The sequence below is a fragment of the Bos indicus genome, chromosome 13 (genome assembly GCF_029378745.1).
Source record: "Bos indicus isolate NIAB-ARS_2022 breed Sahiwal x Tharparkar chromosome 13, NIAB-ARS_B.indTharparkar_mat_pri_1.0, whole genome shotgun sequence".
NCBI classification, from domain to species: domain Eukaryota; kingdom Metazoa; phylum Chordata; class Mammalia; order Artiodactyla; family Bovidae; genus Bos; species Bos indicus.
In genome coordinates, this window is record NC_091772.1 from 30,165,361 (window position 1) to 30,186,348 (window position 20,988).

Here is a 20,988-nt window from a genome sequence, read left to right on the forward strand (position 1 = left end):
CAGCAACCACACTACAAAATAGGTACCTTGATTGTTGACATTTTACTGTCCATAGCCATCCGAGGATTCAGGAGATTAAGTGTCTTGTTCCAGGTGTAGAGCAAATGAACTCTAAAGTTGGAACTGAAATTGCTACAAGCCAACTCAAGAACCTGAAACTCACAGCCACTACACTGTGAGAATCAAACCAGCAATAAAAACTCATGTTGTTATGAACCAGTAATAATATGAGCTAGTAAATCATAATTTTTATCACAAATCATCATGATTTCATTAGCCTGTGCTGAATGACCTGCAAGTCAGGTATGCCCTGGTGTGTTAGTCACTCAGTCATGTCCAACTCTTTGCAACCCCATGGACCATAGCCCACCAGGCTCCTCTGTCCATGGGATTCTGAAGGTAAAAATACTGGAGTGGGTTGCCATTCCCTTCTCCAGGGGATCTTCCTGACCCAGGGATCACACCTGGGTCTCCTGCCTTGCAGGCAGATTCTTTACCCTCTGAGCCACCAGGGAAGCCCTAACTGCCCTGGTGGCTTTACATCACATCACTGATTACTCCAAATATTCCTACAATAGGGATTCACCCACTTCAATTTGACTTGCCCAAGGGATCATTGTTTGTCACTGAAGAAACTGGGACTTAAACCCAGGTGTCCCTAATTATTAAACCTATGGATCCTTATGCCCCAACCAGGATGAATTCCTTTAAAATTCCAGATGTGCAATTTTCTATCAGACCTCTAGGACTTTGCACATATTCTTCTTTCTTCTTTAGAAACTTTTAAAGTCTTTGCCTGTGTCTCCTACTTGGAGAACTACTAATGCTTCGAAGTTCAGGACACGAGATCCCCCTGCAGCACATCCTCCAATCTTCCAGGCCAAGTCAGGCAGAAACATTCTCTTTATTCTTTGTCTCCTTCTTTGGTACTTTCCCAGGACTCAACCTATGGTATTGAAAATTTTTAAGGTTCTTTTTAAAAATTATTTACTGCTTCACTGTGGCATGAGGGATCGTTTGTTGAGGCATGCGGACTCTTAGCTGTGGCATGTAGAATCTAGCTCCCTGACCAGGGATCAAATCCGGGTCCCTACATTGGGAGCGTGGGATCTTAGCCACTGGACTACCAGGGAAGTCCTCAAATTTTAAGTTTCTTATCAAGTGGGGATTATACATTTTTTCTTGATATTATCAGACTCTAGTTTAATACCAGGCATATAGAAGGGGTGTAATTAAAAATGGTTGACAGAATGGTGAAAAAGTGTGCTTTTGTTTGCACACTTCCAGTGGTGGGTGCTTACTATATTGTGGTGAGGCCTGTTTGATGTTGGTCTTTTATTATACAACACAAGATGAAGATACAATGAAGATGTGACAATTTCATACTGATAAGAGACACATATCATCTTAACTAGAACCAAAAGTCACATCTCTGGGCATTGATTCTAAAGAGTCTTTGTTGAGCTACTATTTTTTTTTTTTTATTCTACTTGAGAAGCTTTAAGAATTTTTACAAATCTTATTGGTATATAAATATTTGTATATTATTAAAGCTAATATATGAAAATGATCAGCTTACAAATCAGAGGTGAAACTTCTAAATACAACCTTGAATGTTCTGTTAAAAAGTCACTTGAAAACTATTTTCTAAAAAATACTGGGACTGGAATAATTAATCCTAGTGGTTTGTGACACTTTTTAATATTTAGGACTGCTTTTACATTTGGAATTTTATTAAAACCCATTGAGAGTATTCTTTTAGAAGTACAAGATGAAGAAGTAAATAAATCAAAGTGTTTTATAACAAAAGAGAACGCAATAAAATTTGATGTGTTTAAGGGCATTCAAGGGTGAGATAAGAAAGCTATTAGGTTTCCTCTACTATAGACCTCAGAGATAAATGAACACAAACAATTTACTTCCTTGACTTCTAAAGATTATTTGCTGGTAAAATGGATTGATGTCTTTTCACAAAAACGCATTTGCGGCTAAGACCACACTGCCGTTTTTACCCTCCACTTTGAACAGCACTGGTGTCCAGTTTTTGTTCCAAGACTATCCTTAGTTATTGATGAACTTATATGATCTCTCGTCTGTATTTAACACTCTTAATACTAAAAAAGGAATGTGTGCTCAGTCACCTATAGAAGCTAATACCATTAATACCATGTCAATTCATTTCTCTCTGACCTTATGTAGACCTTTTCCTATCAAACTGGGTGGTTAGATTTTTCTTGAAAACTAGCCAAAGGATTTATAAGCTTCTAGATAAAAGGATTCTAATGAAAACTGTTCTACTATCTCAGCTTAGACATCCCATTCTATCTTTCATGGCTTGCTTGAAACATCTCATCTGTTATTCATTAATTTTTATCCAATTTTTGTAGACCCACTAGAATGCAGGCTTTCTTTTGAGACCTGGTTCGAATCTGGGTTCTGTTCTTCATTACATGCAACTGTGGGTAATTCATTTGATTTCTCTAAGTCTCCGTTTCCTCATCTGTAATATGGGAGAAATACCTGACTCATAGGATTGCCGGTTGTTGTAAAAATTAAATGAGATAACACAAACAAACCACCCAGTGAAGGGTTTATAACACAGAGGGCAATCAATACATGTTAGCTAATAAAAATCTATTATAAATGTTTATCTTTCATTTAAATATTTACTTTTTTTGACTCAAGAAGTGAATTTACTAGACTACAGCTTGGCATATCTTTTAAATACCCAAGATCAATGGAAGGAAAATCAATTTAGAACGTGAGAAAGGAAACATATTGTTCTAGCACAGTATCCTAGAGTATAAACTGGGAATAAGTATTACTTGATAGAAAGTTTCAAACACTCAAATAAATGTGAGAAACACTGGGCTAGAAGGTTTCCTTACTGCAGAATTTCTCAGCACTTTAAAATGCAGGCACCTGAAGGTCCCAGCAGAGAAGGCAATGACAACCCACTCCAGTACTCTTGCCTGGAAAATCCCATGGGCTGAGGAGCCTGGTAGGCTGCAGTCCATGGGGTCGCAAAGAGTTGGACATGACTGAGCGACTTCACTTTCACTTTTCACTTTCATGCATTGGAGAAGGAAATGGCAACCCACTCCAGTGTTCTTGCCTGGAGAATCCCAGGGATGGCGGAGCCTGGTGGGCTGCCGTCTATGGGGTTGCACAGAGTCGGACACGGCTGAAGCGACTTAGCAGCAGCAGCAGCAAAGGTCCCAGATAGGACATGATTCTTAGCAGTGACTACAGGACTCCCTTTAAAAGCCTCGTTTCAAAGGAATAACACTCTCTGGAAGACACTTTGGGAAGCTGTTTTAATACAAACCTACACACTTACACATTTCCAGGAAGAGTTTTTTTCCAAACAAGTCATTTCATTATCAATGAATCATAAACATCTATTTTAAAACAGAGAAATACATAAGTCTAACTTGTAACACTTAATAACATAGCATTTGTAGATTTCAGTTTTTCCCCCTTGATTTATGACTCCATAAAATAATGACTTTCACTATGATGTTTATTACAAGAAGTTACTCTGTATATACTTAAACTGCAATGGCATAGAATGAATTTATTGCCCACAAGTAATCCTGAATGGGAAGTTCCTAAATCTGAAAACAAAGGAAAAAAAAAAAGACTCCTTATTTTTTTATAAGCCTGTTTCAGATCATGGTTAACCCTTTCTTTTTTTTTTTTTTGCTACAATTCTCTGCATTATTCTTCATCAAGTAAGGTGCATGGAAAATATGGACCTGGTAAAGTCGCTTTAAAACCTGGATTAAAGTCATATTTTAATGTGAAAATACTGTGAATATATTCACATGGGAGGTATAAAAGTTTAATCATCATTGCTAAAATTCTTAATTCTGTTATTTATTTTAATTCTGTTATTTCTTAAACCCTTTGCATCATAGTTCTTGGACTCAAAGGCAAAAAAATTGTAGTGAAATTCAAAGAAAGAATATTCAAAAAAATCTGCAGTAAAAAAAAAAATAGCCTTTAGAAATTTGTTGAGACTGAAGCTATGTAAGAGTGACGTGGAAAGGGAAGGCATGTGAAAGCATTCATCATTTTGTGTATTTAAGCTCAGTTTATCCAGTTGGCATGCATTATGATGCAAAATCCCACCACCCTGGGAATTTCCTGACAAATTGGTTTTAGTTGCCAGGTGCTAAGTTGCTGAGTGCTAATTGGTGGTGGGGGAGGGGGGTGGCTTTCCACTAGTTCTCCTTACAATTCAATTAGACAGAAATCAGTTAAGGGCATCTGGTTTTTTCTTACATTTGTTCCAGCCACCATAGGGTTCCCAAGGTCACACACCACCATTCGGGTGACATTGTCCATCTTGTACTCACAACTCAGTGGGCGCAGTGCCTGCAACAAGGAAGAACACCAGTGTGGAGTTAGGGGGCAGAATAAACGACATCCTGTCACAAAAGTAATGGGGCAGCCGGGAAGCTTCTCTTGATTTCAAACACTTGTGTGAATGCCTGAGCCCAGAGATTCATGCGTGACCATCAACTTGGAAGAGAAGTGTGTGAGAAAAGACCAAAGTTTAATTTTAAGAAGAAATGTGCTGGATGGGTAAACACATCTTTTGTGTTGCATCGAGGAAGAAAACACTGTGCAGAATATTTATATGCACACTTTTGAAATGATTTGCACTATGGTTTAATGTGGGGCATGAATATTACAGATAATTAAATATGACTAAGCCAATTCTTGCAAAAACGAAATGACAGCAAGATATATAGGTTATCATATGACCCAATGACCATTTGTAAGAGAATTGCTTTGAACACACGTTTCTCCCTACATTGGTTCCATGTTGAGATTACACATCCAATCTTAGTTCAATCTTATAAATACTTAAGATGACAAGAGAGCACATTTATGTTTACCCCCTGCTTTTCATCTTCCTTTGTGCCCCACATCCTATTCTGATTAGAATATATATAAAGTCAAGTTCAAAGAGATGCTTAGAATTATGTGCTGGAGAAGGTCTCAAGGTTACACTCAATGGAGGGGAAAGTAAAGGAGGTTTATCACTGGACTCCTATCCTCTGCTCACAGCTCTTCTTGTGTCTTCAGGCTACTCCCATTTGTCTGGAAGTCCACAGCTGGATCTACACCCGGAGCTGCTTTCCGTCTTTCAGAACCTAATGTCTCTATGGCCCTGCTCTTGCCTTGAGCAGCTAGACATGTTCATCCATTATTTCACTCTAACTTGTTAAGTGCCACTGATAGATTACCTGTCAGCCTCATTGCCAAAGATAAGCTTGCAAAATGAGGACTTTGACAAAGGACCCCATGAGAGGACTGTGGAAAAGGGATCCAAATATGAGGACCACTTATCTATCTGCCAGCCCTACTGAAATTTCATTTAAGAAAGTCATGTGAATTTTCAAGTAGAAGTTTCAGAAACCATCCCCTTTCCATTCTTCCCACTTCATTGAGAAAAACTAAGAATCAAAGAAAAGGCAAACAAATCTCAGACATCTAAGTCAAGATTTCCATGGGTAAATCATACACTTTAAGAAAATAAGTTTAAGAGGGCAGGGGTTTTTGTATCTGTTCTATTCCCAGAGGCTGGAACAATGTCCAGCACAAAGCAGTAGATGGTGTCTGGAGATACAGAGCATAAGTAGCTCATAAGCTCTCCTACGAGGAGCCTGAAATAAAATAGACAAACACGTGTTGTTGTTGTCCAGTTGCTAAGGGTCCAACTCTGTGACCCTGTGGACTGTAGCCTGCCAGGATCCTCTGTCCATGGGATTCTACAGACAAGCACAATGGAGTGGGTTGTCATTTACTTTTTCAGGGGATCTTCCCAACCAGGGATCGAACTTGTGTCTCCTACATTGGCAGGTGGATTCTTTACTGCTGTGTGCCAGGAAAGCCCCATGGACAAGCATACTTAAGTATAAAACCCTTTTCCTGCCACCAGCCATTGAAAGGTCTGGTCTAATTCATGAGAAAGAAGCAAAATTTCTGATGTCCAGAGGAAGCATTTAATATCTCCTCTTTCCAAATAACCTGAGCGACATGTTAGTATCCTAAGTAAGAAACATATTTTTTAAAAGTTGGTAATATTTTTGCTTCTCAAATTAGCTTTTGCATCTATTCAAGTTCTGAAGGATCCAAAACTAACCCTAATTGTAAGAGATTTTTTTGTTGTTGTTGAAATTAATCCTGAAAACAGGAGGGAAAAAAAAAAGAACCTAGCAAAAGCTTTCCAAAATACCCATGTGTCCCTTGAACATAATTCAAGGATTTGGTTTCTATAGTAAATATTTTTATCTTATCTGAAGGTTGAAAGTCATATGTACATTTTCCCCAACTTTCTAGAAATAGCTTTTTCACATCAATCAAAGATCTTTCTTCCTCCCCAGAGTCCCACCCTTTTTCTTTTTTTAACCTTTATTTCCTCTCTCTGAGTGGGAGAAACAATGATTGTTTTTCTAGATATTTCTAGACTATTTTCCTCAGCTGTTCCTGAGACTATCTTGTTCTCATCCATTTATAGCTCTTAGATCATTATTCATTCTCGGAAAATATTTACTGTGTACCTGCCACTTACCAGGCACTGATTTAAAAAACAAAACAAAACAAAACAAAACCTTGATCTCCTTAAACTTCCTATTATGAAAAGAACTGTAATAAAGAATCACAAGCAATCACAGCAAGCAATGGAGATATACAGTTTATTAAGTTTCATGATAGGAGAAATTCACAGTGACGGAGGAACACATGCACATAGAAACAAGCCATCAGAACTTACTTTCAAAACAGAAAGAGACTCACAGACTTGGAGAACAAGCTTATGGTTGCCGGAGGAAAGAAGCGGGGAAAAGATAGTTCGGGGGGTTTGGGATAGACATGTACACTGCTATGTTTAAAATGGATAACCAACAAGGACCTACTGTATAGCACGCAGAACTCTGCTCAATGTCGTGTGGCGACCTGGATGGGAAAGGAGTTTGGGAGAGAATAGGTACACGGGCTTCCCTGGTGGCTCAGCTGGTAAAGAATCCAACTGCAATGTGGGAGACCTGGGTTCAATCCCTGGGTTGGGAAGATCCCCTGGAGAAGGGAAAGGCTACCCACTCCAGTATTGTGGCCTGGAGAATTCCATGGACTGTATAGTCCATGGGGTCACAAAGAGTCAGACACGACTGAGTGACTTTCACTTTCAGATACATGTGTATGTATGGCTGGGTCCCTTCATGTTCACCTAAAACTATCACAATATTGTTTGCTAATCAGCTATACTCCAATGCAAAATAAAAAGATATTAAAAAAAAAGAAAAAGAAGTAAGCAGTCAAAGAAGACACCCTGGAGGAAGTGACATCTAAGTTCGCAGGGGGTTGGGTGGTGGCAGGGCACAGGGCAGCTCAGAGGTTAAGTGGACAGGCCTGACCTGTCAGTCTTGGTTCTGCTACATAATGGCTGCATGACTTTGGGCATGTCTCTGTTTCTTCTTATCTATGATAGCCTTGTTGTGTCGCTATCAGGCTGCTAGGAGGATTAAGTAAGTTGAATACTTGCAAGAGCTCAGAGCAGAGCACAGCTCACAGCAATTGCTCCATGAATGTCAGCAGCCTCTATCACTATTAGACTGAGGCCTGAAGGTAAGTAGTAAGAAGTAAGCTGGAAAAAGGGGACAGACAGTGGAGTTACTGAGGGAGCAGGACATGTGAGCCCTCTGTGGTGGGAGGGTTCATGGGTAATACAGAAACTGAAAAGAAATTCCATCCCTCTAGGATTAGAGTGTAGGTAAAGGAAAGACTCAAAAGCCTGTGAGGCGGCTGAGATGAGCGTGCATGTGTGCTCACTCACTCAGTTGTATCTGACTCTTTGCAACCCCATGGACTATAGCTCTCCAGGCTCTTCTGTCCATGGGATTTTACAGGCAAGAATACCGGAGTGGGGTGCCTTTACCTCCTCCAGGGGATCTTCCTGACCCAGGGATCAAACCCGTATCTCCTGTGTCTTCTGCATTGGCAGGCAGGTTCTTTACCATTGAGCAACCTGGGAAGCCCAAGAGGAGATCAGCAGCGGTGTAATTAAGGGCCTCATAAGTCATCTTAGGGATTTGCACTTTATCCTACAAGCAATGGGGAGCTATAAAGGGTTTTTTTTGTGTTTTTTTTTTTTTTTAATTGTAGTTGCTTTACAATGTTGTGTTAGCTTCTCCTGTACACGTGCAAATCAGCTGTATGTATACACATATCCCCTCCCTAATGGACCTCCCTCCCCCACCCCTCCAGCCCACCCCTCTCGGTCAACACAGAGCACCGAGCTGAGCTCCCACCACCTATCTATCTTACACATAGCAGTGTATGTATATCAGTGCTGCTCTCCCAGTTTGTCCCGCACTCTCCTTTTCTCCTGCGTCCACAAGTCCAGTCTCCACGTCTGTGTCTCTATTCCTGCCCTGCAAATAGCTTCATCTGTACCATTTTTTATATTCCACATATATGCTTTGATTTGCATTTTAGAAAGGCGGCTTCCTGTGTAGGGAAGATGGGGAGATGGGAGATGGGGAGATGACTTAGGAGACTGTTGTAGTCATCCCAGGAGAAGGCTGAGTCCGTCTGGAGACAAGCAGTGAGATGGAGACACGATACAGTTGGACGGGCGTACGCTGACTTAACTTTTAGAAACTGAGTGGAGACTAGTGAGGTTCCCTGAGATAGGCTATGGAGAGGAGTGTGGAAAGATGGAGTCTAGTTCTTTTTGTATGTCTGTGTGTGTGTGGATAAACAAAACAAGATTTGTTCTCACAATGGAATATTACTCAGCAATATACAGGAATAACTACTGATGACCAATACACACTGTGACGTAGATGAACCTCAAAAACATTGTACTAAGCAAAAGCTAGACACAAATGACTGTTTATGCATGGTCCCATTAATATGAAGTGTACAGAAAAGGTAAATTTACACAGATGGAAGTAAATTAGTGGCTGCCTTGGCTGGATTTAGGGGTGGTGAGTGACTGCAAATAAGCACATGGCAACTTTTTGAGGGGATAGAAATGTTCTAAATCTGTATTGCTGTGATAGTTGCATTCCTCTATAAATCTACTAAAATAACTGAATTGTGTGTGTATTGAACTTATGTAATTACAATGGGTAGATTTTACAGGATACACATTGAACCTCAGCGAAGCTGTTAAAGAAAAAGATCATAGGTTTAGGGACCAGAGTATTGGGATGATTTAGAAACATTTTATTATTGGAACCGGGGGGAAATTGTGGTAGGTTAAAATCTGACGGCTATATTCAACTACATACCTGTGATGAACTGAATAATGTCCCCATGAAATCCAATTCTGGATACACTGAGTGTGAAGTGGGTGGAGACAGAAGAGTGGAGTGTATATGAGGTCCCTTGAATAGACAGGTTCATAGAGACAGAATGTGGAATGCTGAGTGCCAGAGGCCGGGCAAAGGGGTAAGAGGGAGCCCAGGTTTCCTGGGTACAGAGTTTCTGTCTGGGATGATGGAAATGTTCTGGAGCTGGTCAGTAGTGACACAGCAATGGCATTATACTTCATATCACTGAACTGTACACTTCAAAAGGGTTAAAATGGTAACTTTTATGTTACATATATTTTACCACAATAATAAAAAGATAACGCACATAGGCTTTTATTTCTGGAAACATTTAGAAGAAAGGTCACTGAAAAAAAGTATAAAGGCTGACTCCATTAAGGTCTCTAGAGCAGGAGAGGACCAGCATCTACATTTTTGAAAAGAGGTATGCTTTCCATTGTGTATATGTACCACATCTTCTTTATCCATTCCTCTGTTATGGACATCTAGGTTGCTTCCATGTCCTGGCTATTGTAAACAGTGCTGCAATGAACATTAGGGTGCTGTATCTTTTGTAATTATGGTTTACTCAGGATATATGCCCAGTGGTGGGATTGCTAGGTCATATGGTAGCTCCATTTTTAACTTTTTACTTTTTATCCCTATTTTTAGTCTTTTTAATTAGGATTGATGTATATACTCTACCATGTGTAAAATAGGAATTTATATTGGGAATCTGCTGTATAGCACACAGAGCTCAGCTCAGTATTCTATGAAGACCTAGAGGGGTGGGATGGGGTGGTGCGAGGGAGTCCAAGAGGATGGGATATATATACACATATAGCTGATTCACTTTGTCGTATAGCAGAAACTAACACAACATTGTAAAGCAATTATGCTCAAATTAAAAAAATGATTTTAATCAAAGAACAACAAAACCAACAATCAGATAATCCCTCATATTTTTCCTCTTGGGAGAAAATTGCTTTAAAAAAGCCCCAAACTTGAACTGAGTATAAAGAAAAAGGGACACAAACCTCAAACTGCTTAAAAACAAAGAAGGAATTAGAATGTGCCTTAGTCATGTCAAATTCAAATTCTGCCCAAGGGAAATTGATGGAGGAAAACAGTTAAGGACTCACTGGAGATTATGGATAATGTCTGTCATAATGTCTAAAGCCCCAAAGATAGAAACGATAAATGTTTCCTATGTTTTCCATGCAACAAAGTGGATAGTAAACTGGATGTTTTGCTAAAAGAAGAACATTTTGAATAGATGCTTTGTGTAACTAAGTCAGGGGTGGAGTGACAGAAAGGGCATTGAAATAAAAACATAAAAAGAGCCCTGGAGCAGCTTTTAAAATAACATACTTGAGCTTCATTGTTTGTTTGTTTATGTATTATTTGCTTGTAAGTGTTCCTAGAGGATATGTTCCCTAGAAACAACAGAAGTTTGTGATGACTTTAGGACTGTCAAATATACTTGATTACTGTTCCTCTGGGTTTATTTTTTACTGAGAAGATAATTTAACCAAAACATTAATCATGAGACTAGAGGTGTGCATAGAGAATTTGGTATTTCTCACATTTGTAAATGTCTTTCAAATACCCACATCACAACTGTTGTTAGCATTTCTTTAAAGGAATTATATTTCATTAGATGATAAAATCATTAGAATGTGCATGTTCCCAAGATGGTGCAGTTTTTGGAAACTAGCAGAATTTTAATAAACTTCAGTTAAACGAACCATACCCATCAGCAAGAATTTAAATAATACTCATTGTGCAGACTTCCATGAAAACGGCAGGCAAGACTATGCAAGTGTGAGACTTGGCCTCTGCCCTTAAATGTGAGTCTGTATATCTCTGAAACCAAGGGACTCTCTGTTATCCTTTGGTGTATTTATAATGATTTTCTATCAGAACCCAAAGATATTCTGCATGGGAAGATTCATATTCTGATAAGGAAAGGAAAGCTATAAAGAGCATCAGGGTCAGTTTAACAAACAGAGGCACTTCAGGAATGGCTAATGACTAAAGCTTGGCTTTTTCTTGGTTGTGGTCCTGAAAAGGTAGACTAAAAGAAAGAAAAAAAAAATGAATGCCTTTCGTTTCCAGTGCCTGTCTAGGCTCTTTTCAGTGCCCAGCTGGGATTGGCAGGACCTTCCTCCAAAAGCAGTAATGAAAACCAGACCTCCTGGGACCTGCTTGAAGCATAAAGGAGCTCAAAGTCAAGGCCAGAAAACAGCTGGGGTGGGTGGAAGTCAGCTTGGGGGTATGGTGATGGATCACATTGATGGGCTGCTTCTTTCAGACAGTGGTCTTCCTCGTTTCAGCTCCCAATCTTTGGTCACTTTATCTTTGCACTGTGGCCAAGAAAGATATGAATACTTACTTAAGGCCATCACTTTTCCTGGGCCATTGCTATCGTGCTTAACAAAATGAGGAGCCATCTTGTTTCCTTTTCCTAATGAAGAAACTCTCAGCTACGATGACTTAACATGGATTTGATTTCAAAATACACCTAGCTCTTTCCTCGTTCAGATTACCTCCTGGCATTACCTTATTGCTGCGTTCAATCCCAACATAATCGGCCTCTTCTGGAATGATCACAAAGAGCTCAGCTTCGTAGGCACCTTCCCCTTCATTTCTCGCATTGATTATGAGCATAATGTGGTTTTCATCTCCAATGATGACCTGGTGCTTATCTCTAAAAATGCAGTTTAAAAAGAATCATTAGGTATGATATATCTCTGGATGCATGGATGTTTTATTTAAGGACTTAGAGGAAGATGTGAACATGCAAGACTGAGAAAAAAACAAGATTCATTGACATGAGGCGGTGATCAGAAGAATTAAAACTGTCTGGATGGGAAGGGTAGGAAAACACTCCAGGGTAAATGTTTAACCACCAGTTCTCCAAACTAGTGGTTACTGGTGGAGGGGGGAGGGGCAATACTGAGGTCAGGGAGTGGGAGACACACACTACTGGCTAAGTTAGGCTCAAGGATTGTGTTGTACAATGTGGGGTATGTAGCCTGTAGTTTGTAATCACTATAAATGGAAAGTAACCTTTAAAACCTGTATAATAAATAAGTAAACAACCAGTTCTCAAAAAATAAAAATTAAAACTATGACCTACAGCATTTGCTGATTGCAGTGGTATAAATCCTCTCATTGTCATCAATTTTCAGCTACCCACATACTTAACAGTCTGCCAGCAAAAACTGAAAATTTCAAGATTCGGCTCACGAGCCAGAAGGAGGGAGCTTCAGCCCATCCATGAAAACCTCCCATAGGAGGAAGACAGACAGCAGGAAGAGAAGGAAAGAGGTGATTTAGAAAGTACGAGGAGGAGGCGTGGGCAACATAAAGGGGAACCTAAGAGGGAAGAAGAAGGCAGACAAAAGATCTCAAACAACTACTGGAAGATTGGGGGGTATTTTGAAGAAATTTAATTCCCTCCAAACTTCTAATCGAACCAGCATTTGGAAAAGCCTACTTTTGACCCTTAATCGAAGATATTGCTTTGGACACTCGCTAAATTATGAAATTTGGAAAAGGTCCCAATGAGCGGTTACCAAGAAGATTCCACACTGGCAGTGAGATAGGTCCTGGGGCGGGTCTGGGTTGAAGGAGGTGGGGAGGAGCACACTTTTACTGGGTGCTCTTTGATTCCTATTTGATTTTGTGACATCTTCAGCTTTACTTCATCAAGTGCCACTAACATTTTTTTCTCCATCAAATCAAAACTGCTTTTGATTTGACCATCTTAAAGATGCCTCTAAGTCACAGAGTGCTGCAGAAACGGGTTCAGCAAAGATGTGGATGGAATCGGCTTGTCTGAATCCTTTGTCCACAAGACAGAGGCAAATAAAGTTTCTTCCTATGCTTTTTCTGCCATAGGATATTTACCCCTCAGACCTATTTCTTCCCCTAATACAATGCAGTCAGAACCAGGGCTGGACTGCTGTGTCTCCATCACAAACCACGGAGAAGTCCTTTGATTCTTTTTTTTCTAATGAAATAGTTTGTAATTTATTCTTTAGACTATTCCAATAGTACATTTCTTGGATAAGAATGTTTTGTTTAAACTTTTTGATATAGGGAGTTTTCATGGTATTGTAACACAAAAAAGGATAAGATTCCATCTGATGACAAGTTGATATCTGTGACAAGCTAGTTTGCATACATACCCTGGTCATGGCTAAATAAGGTGAAAATTAAACAAGCCTTTACAAAGGGTATAGTATTCTAATGCCAGAGTTCAGAAAGTACTACCTTGTGTATTCTAATTGCCATTCCTTTTTAATTATTAGAAAGTATAACATTTAAATTTAATAAATTAAGATATTTTTACTGCAAGAAATAATCACATTATCTGTAATGTGCCCCTTGAATGCTTCTATGTGCCCCATGAATGCTTCTAAGTGAAAATGCAGTTTCTATTTCTTTGCTGTTTAGTCCCTAAGTCGTATCCAGCTCTTTGTGATCCTGTGGACTGTGGCCCACCTGCTTCCTCTGTTTGTGGGATTTCCCAGGCAAGAATACTAGAGTGGGATTTCCCAGGCAAGAATACTAGAGTGGATTTCCATTTCCTTCTCCAGGGGCTCTTTTTGACCCAGGGATCTAACCAACATCTCCTGCATTGGCAGGCAGATTCTTTATCACTGAACCACCAGGGAAGCCATAAACTTTTAATTAAATATTTTAAGAAGTCTTTTTTTTTTTTTTTTTTTCTCCCTTTGTTTCTTGATGAATCTGGCTAATGGTTTGTCAATTTTATTTATCCTTTCAAAGAACCAGCTTTTGGCTTTGTTGATTTTTGCTATGGTCTCTTTTGTTTCTTTTGCATTTATTTCTGCTCTAATTTTTAAGATTTCTTTCCTTCTACTAACCCTGGGGTTCTTCATTTCTTCCTTTTCTAGTTGCTTTAGGTGTAGAGTTAGGTTATTTATTTGACTTTTTTCTTGTTTCTTGAGGTGTGCCTGTATTGCTATGAACTTTCCCCTTAGGACTGCTTTTACCGTGTCCCACAGGTTTTGGGTTGTTGTGTTTTCATTTTCATTCGTTTCTATGCAAATTTTGATTTCTTTTTTGATTTCTTCTGTGATTTGTTGGTTATTCAGCAGCGTGTTGTTCAGCCTCCATATGTTGGAATTTTTAATAGTTTTTCTCCTGTAATTGAGATCTAATCTTACTGCATTGTGGTCAGAAAAGATGCTTGGAATGATTTCTATTTTTTTGAATTTACCAAGGCTAGCTTTATGGCCCAGGATGTGATCTATCCTGGAGAAGGTTGCATGTGCGCTTGAGAAAAAGGTGAAATTCATTGTTTTGGGATGAAATGTCCTATAGATATCAATTAGGTCTAACTGGTCTATTGTATCGTTTAAAGTTTGTGTTTCCTTGTTAATTTTCTGTTTAGTTGATCTATCCATAGGTGTGAGTGGGGTATTAAAGTCTCCCACTATTATTGTGTTATTGTTAATTTCTCCTTTCATACTTGTTAGCATTTGTCTTACATACTGCGGTGCTCCCGTGTTGGGTGCATATATATTTATAATTGTTATATCTTCTTCTTGGATTGATCCTTTGATCATTATGTAGTGACCTTCTTTGTCTCTTTTCACAGCCTTTGTTTTAAAGTCTATTTTATCTGATATGAGTATTGTGACTCCTGCTTTCTTTTGGTCCCTATTTGCATGGAAAATCTTTTTCCAGCCCTTCACTTTCAGTCTGTATGTGTCCCCTGTTTTGAGGTGGGTCTCCTGTAGACAACATATGTAGGGGTCTTGTTTTTGTATCCATTCAGCCAGTCTTTGTCTTTTGGTTGGGGCATTCAACCCATTTACGTTTAAGGTAATTACTGATAAGTATGATCCCGTTGCCATTTACTTTATTGTTTGGGGTTCGAATTTATACTCCATTTTTGTGTTTCCTGTCTAGAGAATATCCTTTAGTATTTGTTGGAGAGCTGGTTTGGTGGTGCAGAATTCTCTCAGCTTTTGCTTGTCTGAGAAGCTTTTGATTTCTCCTTCATACTTGAATGAAATCCTTGCTGGGTACAATAATCTGGGTACATTTAAGAAGTCTTAAATGATGAGTTATATGAATCAACTGGGGAAAACGCTAGAATTTTTGATAGTAAAGGTTTATTCAGAATTGAAACAATTTCACTTCCTATTAAAAAACATACTTTTGTGTGTGTGACATAAAAAAAACACTTTTAAGACAATTATTGATTCACATGCACTTATAAGAAATAACACTGAGATCCCATGTGCCCTTTCCTCAGTTGCCCCCAAAGGTAACATCTTTAAAACTATAATGAATCCTATTAACAGCATACGGCCATTTAAAAAAAAAATGCATTTGTTTACTATTTACTTGGCTGTATTGGATTGAGTGGTAGAGAGCAGGATTTTTCATTGCCACACAGGGACTTTCTCATTGTGGTGCCCGGGTTTAGTTGCTCCACAGCATATGGGATCTTGCTTTCCCCAGTGGGGATCGAGCCCATGTTCCCTGCACTGCAAGGTGGATTCTTAACTACTGGACCACCAGGGAAGTTCCAGGACACTGCCCTTTGATTGCTATTTGATTCTGTGACATCTTCAACTTTACTTCATTATGTGACATTAACATTTTTTTCCCAGTAAATCAAAATCACTTTTGTTTTGACCTGCCAATGTAGGGAGGGCTTCCCTGGTGGCTCAGATGGTTAAGACTCTACCTGTAATTCAGGACACCCAGGTTCAATCCCTGGGTCGGGAAGATCCCCTGGAGAAGGAAATGTCAACCCACTCCAGCATTCTTGCCTGGAGAATTCCATAGGCAGAGGAGCTTGGCAGGCTACAGCCCACAGGGTCACAGAGTCGGACACCACTGAGTGACTAACAATGGGTTCCCTGCATTGCAAGGTGGATTCTTTACCACTAAACCACCAGGGAAGTCCCAGGACACTGCCCTTGGATTCCTATTTGATTTGTGATATCTTCAGCTTTACTTCATTGAGTCACATTAACATTTTTTTTCCAGTAAATCAAAATTACTTTTGTTTTGACCATTTTAAAGATGCCTCTAAGTCATAGGGAGCTGCAAAAACAGGTTCAGCAAAGGTATTGATGGAACCAGCCTGTCTGAATCCTTTGCCCACAAGATGGAGGCAAATAAATATAACCGGAACCACCCAGAGATGAGTTAACTTCGAACAAAAACATTTCCCCCTACTTTTGCTGAAAGATGAAACAACCCAGGCAATGTCTTAGGGTGTCTCACTTGACACCAATGACAAAGATACTGACCCAAACCATAGGCTAGCCCAAAGGGTAGCTGAGCTCAAGAATTTCAGGCAGCACATTTTGGGTAGTAGTTGGAAGTATATACTTTCTCCAGGGAAGCTTTAAATAAACACCTGTATTCCATTAAATAAAATGGACAAGTTTATTTATTTAAACTTACGGTCTAGCTGACAGCTTCAAGTCAGGAATGCACATGTTATCTTCTCCGCAGTCAACCAGGATGTGAGCCTGAGTTGTGCAAACATGTATCAGAAAGAATCTGACAAAACCCACATCCCATCCTTTTTTTGAAAATTATGAATGATCCCACAAGTTAAACCAAAGATTTCCTTGCATATCTGCTTGAGTCCACCCAGCTAGAAACTGTGTTTGGCAGTGACCTTCCCATATAGGTTAGTTTACTTAAGAGCCCGATTCCAATTCAATCTGAAATGTCTGTAAAGAATGCTGCTCTGGCAGTGTTTTGAGGATTACAGGCTGTATTGCTTCTATTACAGTCACATTTTGAACAAATTAAATCTTGGTTGCACAAGGGGAAGGGCTTCCGAAAACACAGGGATGCGGTCTTTCAAGAAACGTGTTCGGAAAATCTCCCAAATGTTATAAGCGTGTGTGCAGGAATGAAAACAAAATGGGACGGATTTTGTCTTAAGGTCATGGGAGCAGTGCCCAGGGCCTGACTGAGATTATACCATCCAAGATGGTCCAGGACCTACCTGTTCACTAACAACATTGTCTCTGTAGTAGTTCAATATTGGTTTCACCTCCAGACCTTCTTGAAAAGTGGATTCATCCAAACTGTAATTCAAACTAATGTTGATTGGAGATAATTTGTCTCGGAATTCAGTCTCATCCTAGAGAAAATAATCACAAACTCAAGAAAGGCTCTGTAAAATGGCTGCAACATGTTAGCTGCTGAAAGGCAGGCAACATTTGATTTTGCTCAATGCAAGTGAATGATGAAGTAATTACCACCCCAGCAGGCTTAGGCACATGCTGATGGATGTAGCACAGAAGAGCCAGCTTCATGAATCTATGTTCAGAGATGGGGTCATTTAGAGCTGTGCCTTTGATGAAATACATACTTCCAGTGGCAATCTTTAGGTTCTCCAGGTCTTCAACAACTCACACGAATGGGTCAAATCACATAGTTAAAAGCTTATGTTTGTGCTCAGACATGTCTGACTCTTTGTGACCCCATGGACTGTAGCCCGCCAAGCTCCTCTGCCTATGGGATTTCCCAGGCAAGAATACTAGAGTGGGTTTCCATTTCCTTCTCCAGGGCATCTTCCCAACCCAGGGATGGAACCCGGGTCTCCTGCATTGTAGGCAGACTCTTTACCACTGAGCCGCCACAGAAGCTCTATACATAAAAAACAGATGCACAGTAAAAGTCACTGAGAGTTTCATGAACTGGGATTTTTATTTTGATGAGGTCGGCAGAATTTATAAGCCCTCTTGTGCTCAGAGAAAGAAAACCTCTTGATTATCTTCCTTTCTCATCATTTCTTTAAAGTCCTCATTTGTATGAATTTCAAAACACCTTCAGAACATTTGAAGTTCCCTTAGAAAAGAACCAGAACTTTGCTGGGAGTGAGGGGGTAGCTCCAGCAATAAGGTCTGGGCACACAGAAGCTCCCAAACTGTGGAGTAGGCATGCCAGCCTTCAGATGCATGCCAGCATCAGTCCTAATGAGACACAGGGGTCGTGCTGGCTTTTCATTCCAGAATGTGTTTTTTAAAATTAACTTTTATTGGAGTATAGTTGTTTTACAATGTTGTGTTAGTTTCTGCTGTACAGCAAAGTGAATCAGCCATACATATACATAGACCCCTTCTTTTTGGATATCCTCATTTAGGTCACCAAAGAGCACTGAGTAAGGTTCCCGGAGCTATACAGTAGGTTCTCATTAGTCATCTACTTTATTTTTAAACTCTGCTTTCTGTGGGTTTTCCATTATTATGTCCCCTCAAAGAGAAGACCAACTGAAAAGAGTCTTTACCACCTTACCATTGGTAAGAAGATGAAATAACTGTATCATACACATTTTGGATTTTTAATTTAATAGAGGCTTAGGAGTTATTGTAAAAATACATTGCCTTACAATCTAAATGTCCATCGACAGAGGAATGGATAAAGAAGTGGATAAATGTGGTACATTTATACAATGGAATATTACTCAGCCATTAAAAAGAATGAAATAATGCCATTTGCAGCAACATGGATGGACGTAGAGGTTGTCAAACTGAGTGAAGTTAAGTCAGAGGAGAAACATCGTATGACATCTCTTATAGGTGGAATCTAAAAAGAAATTATACAAATGAACTTACAAAACAGAAAGAGACTTGCAGACTTCGAGAAGGAACTAATAGTTGCCTGTACACACTACTATATTTAAAAATGGATAACCAACAAGGACCTACTATGTAGCACAAGGAACTCTGCTCAATGTTATGTGGAAGCCTGGATGGGAGGAGAGTTTGGGGGAGAATGGCTACATGTATAGATATGCCTGAGTCCCTTTGTTGTTCACCTGAGACCATCACAACATTGTTACACTCCAATATAAACTAAAAAGTTTTTTTAAAAAGAATGCATTGCTTTAAAAATATAATTATAACTTACATTCAATAAAGCCTGTGACTGCCTCACCCTTTTCCTGAGTTGGCTCAGAGATGCACCTTGATAAAATCTGGCCAAACATCCTCATGCAGGATAAAAGTTCAAATAAATTGTGTCTGACTTTCGTGTTTTAGGGAAGGGGAGGAAGAAATGAAAACCACCTGAGTTAGTATTAAGACTAAGAGTATATTCAAAACAAGAAGCAGCTTAGCAGAAATTAATGCAACATTATAAATCAACTACAATAAAAAATTAAAAGGAAAAAGAAAAAGAAGCAACTTAGGAAGTAACGGCAATATATTATCAGGTTGACTGAAGTCAGGCTCAACATAGGAGTGTGTGGTCCTCAAGTTTCCTCCAATCAAGTGAAAATAGGTGTGGGTCTATGAGAACCACTGCTGCTGCTGCTTAATCATTTCAGCTGTGTCCAACTCCGTGTGACCCTATGGACTGCAGCCTGCCCGGTTCCTCTGTCCATGGGATTCTCTAGGCAAGAGTACTAGAGTGGGTTGCCATGCCCTCCTCCAGGGGATCTTCTCTACCCAGGAACTGAACCCAGGTCTCCTGCATTGCAGGCAGATTCTTTACCATTGAGCCACCAGGGAAGCCCGTGAGAACCACTGTGATGGTTTAAATGGACAAAAATGATTAGAGTTTTGATTTGAATGTGAGAGGCCAAAAAGGTTTGATTCTGAAACACTTACTCGAAGGTAAACGATAAAATCCTGGCACTGGAGGGATTTCTGCCCTTTTATCACGAGAGGGAAGATGAGATGTGACTGATGGTTATCAAGGAAGAGTGTACGTTTAATGGCTCCTTTATGTTTCAGGGTGTCTAACTGCACCTCAGCGGTCAGGCCTAAAGGACAGAAAGACGTAAAGCAAATATAATCCAGAAAGGAAAAGTATTCAGTGAATGCAGTGCTTTATCAGAGAGAATTCCCGTTTCACCTTGCTTATTCAGGAAACATTTTTGCCATAGTTGGGATCACAAACAATACATGAGCTGTGTAGATTTGATAAAATACTCCCCAAACTTAAAAACTTGTTTTATGATGGTTTTACACAGTCATTTCCCCCCATAATTGTATCTGTTTTTATAGACAATACCAATTATTCAAGGAGTATTTAGGTAGAAGTTCCCATATATATAACAGAAATTTTTGTGTGAATAAAGAGCTCTTTGAGAGTTTCACGTGGTCTATGCAGTGAAGTGCTTGTGTTTAATTGCTCATCATATCCAACTCTTTGTGACCCTATGGACTGTAGCCTGCCAGGCTCCTTTGTCCATGGGATTTTCCAGGCAAGAATACTGGAGTGGGTTGCAATTTCCTCCTCCAGGGGATCTTCCTGACCCAGGAATCAAACCTGTACCTCCTGCATTGCAGGTGAATTCTTTACCCACTGAGCCATCGGGGAAGTCCACTTACTAGTGAATTTTCTTAATATGGTAGAGGAATAGAAAATGAAAATATGCTCACCTATTGTGTTTGCAATGTTCTGGCCTGCCACAGATGCACACACTTTTAAAGAAAAGCTAGAGAAAATAATAGTTAATAGTTTTCTGGTTAACAAACTTTTCAGTCTGAAGCAGCAATCTTTCTTTTCCTCACCCCAGATAAACAAATATGTTATTTTTCCTCTATACATCTCTTAGTACACACACAATTAAACAAATAAATATGCACATATTTATTATTTATTGATTGATATATATATATATCTTACAAGT

General features: G+C 39.4%; 1 protein-coding gene across 1 annotated transcript in view; it reads right to left on the reverse strand.

Annotated features, from left to right (window-relative positions):
- The window catches only part of ITGA8 (integrin subunit alpha 8), a 190,463-nt gene that overhangs the window by 69,787 nt on the left and 99,688 nt on the right, over positions 1 to 20,988 (reverse strand). Inside the window, exons 16-21 of the mRNA XM_070800873.1 lie at positions 20,738 to 20,793; positions 19,961 to 20,115; positions 17,350 to 17,487; positions 16,794 to 16,861; positions 11,892 to 12,039; positions 4,288 to 4,380 (exon numbers count right to left, since the gene is read on the reverse strand). Coding sequence (XP_070656974.1) covers positions 4,288 to 4,380; positions 11,892 to 12,039; positions 16,794 to 16,861; positions 17,350 to 17,487; positions 19,961 to 20,115; positions 20,738 to 20,793 — 658 coding nt within the window. The remainder of the gene's footprint in view (positions 1 to 4,287; positions 4,381 to 11,891; positions 12,040 to 16,793; positions 16,862 to 17,349; positions 17,488 to 19,960; positions 20,116 to 20,737; positions 20,794 to 20,988) is intronic.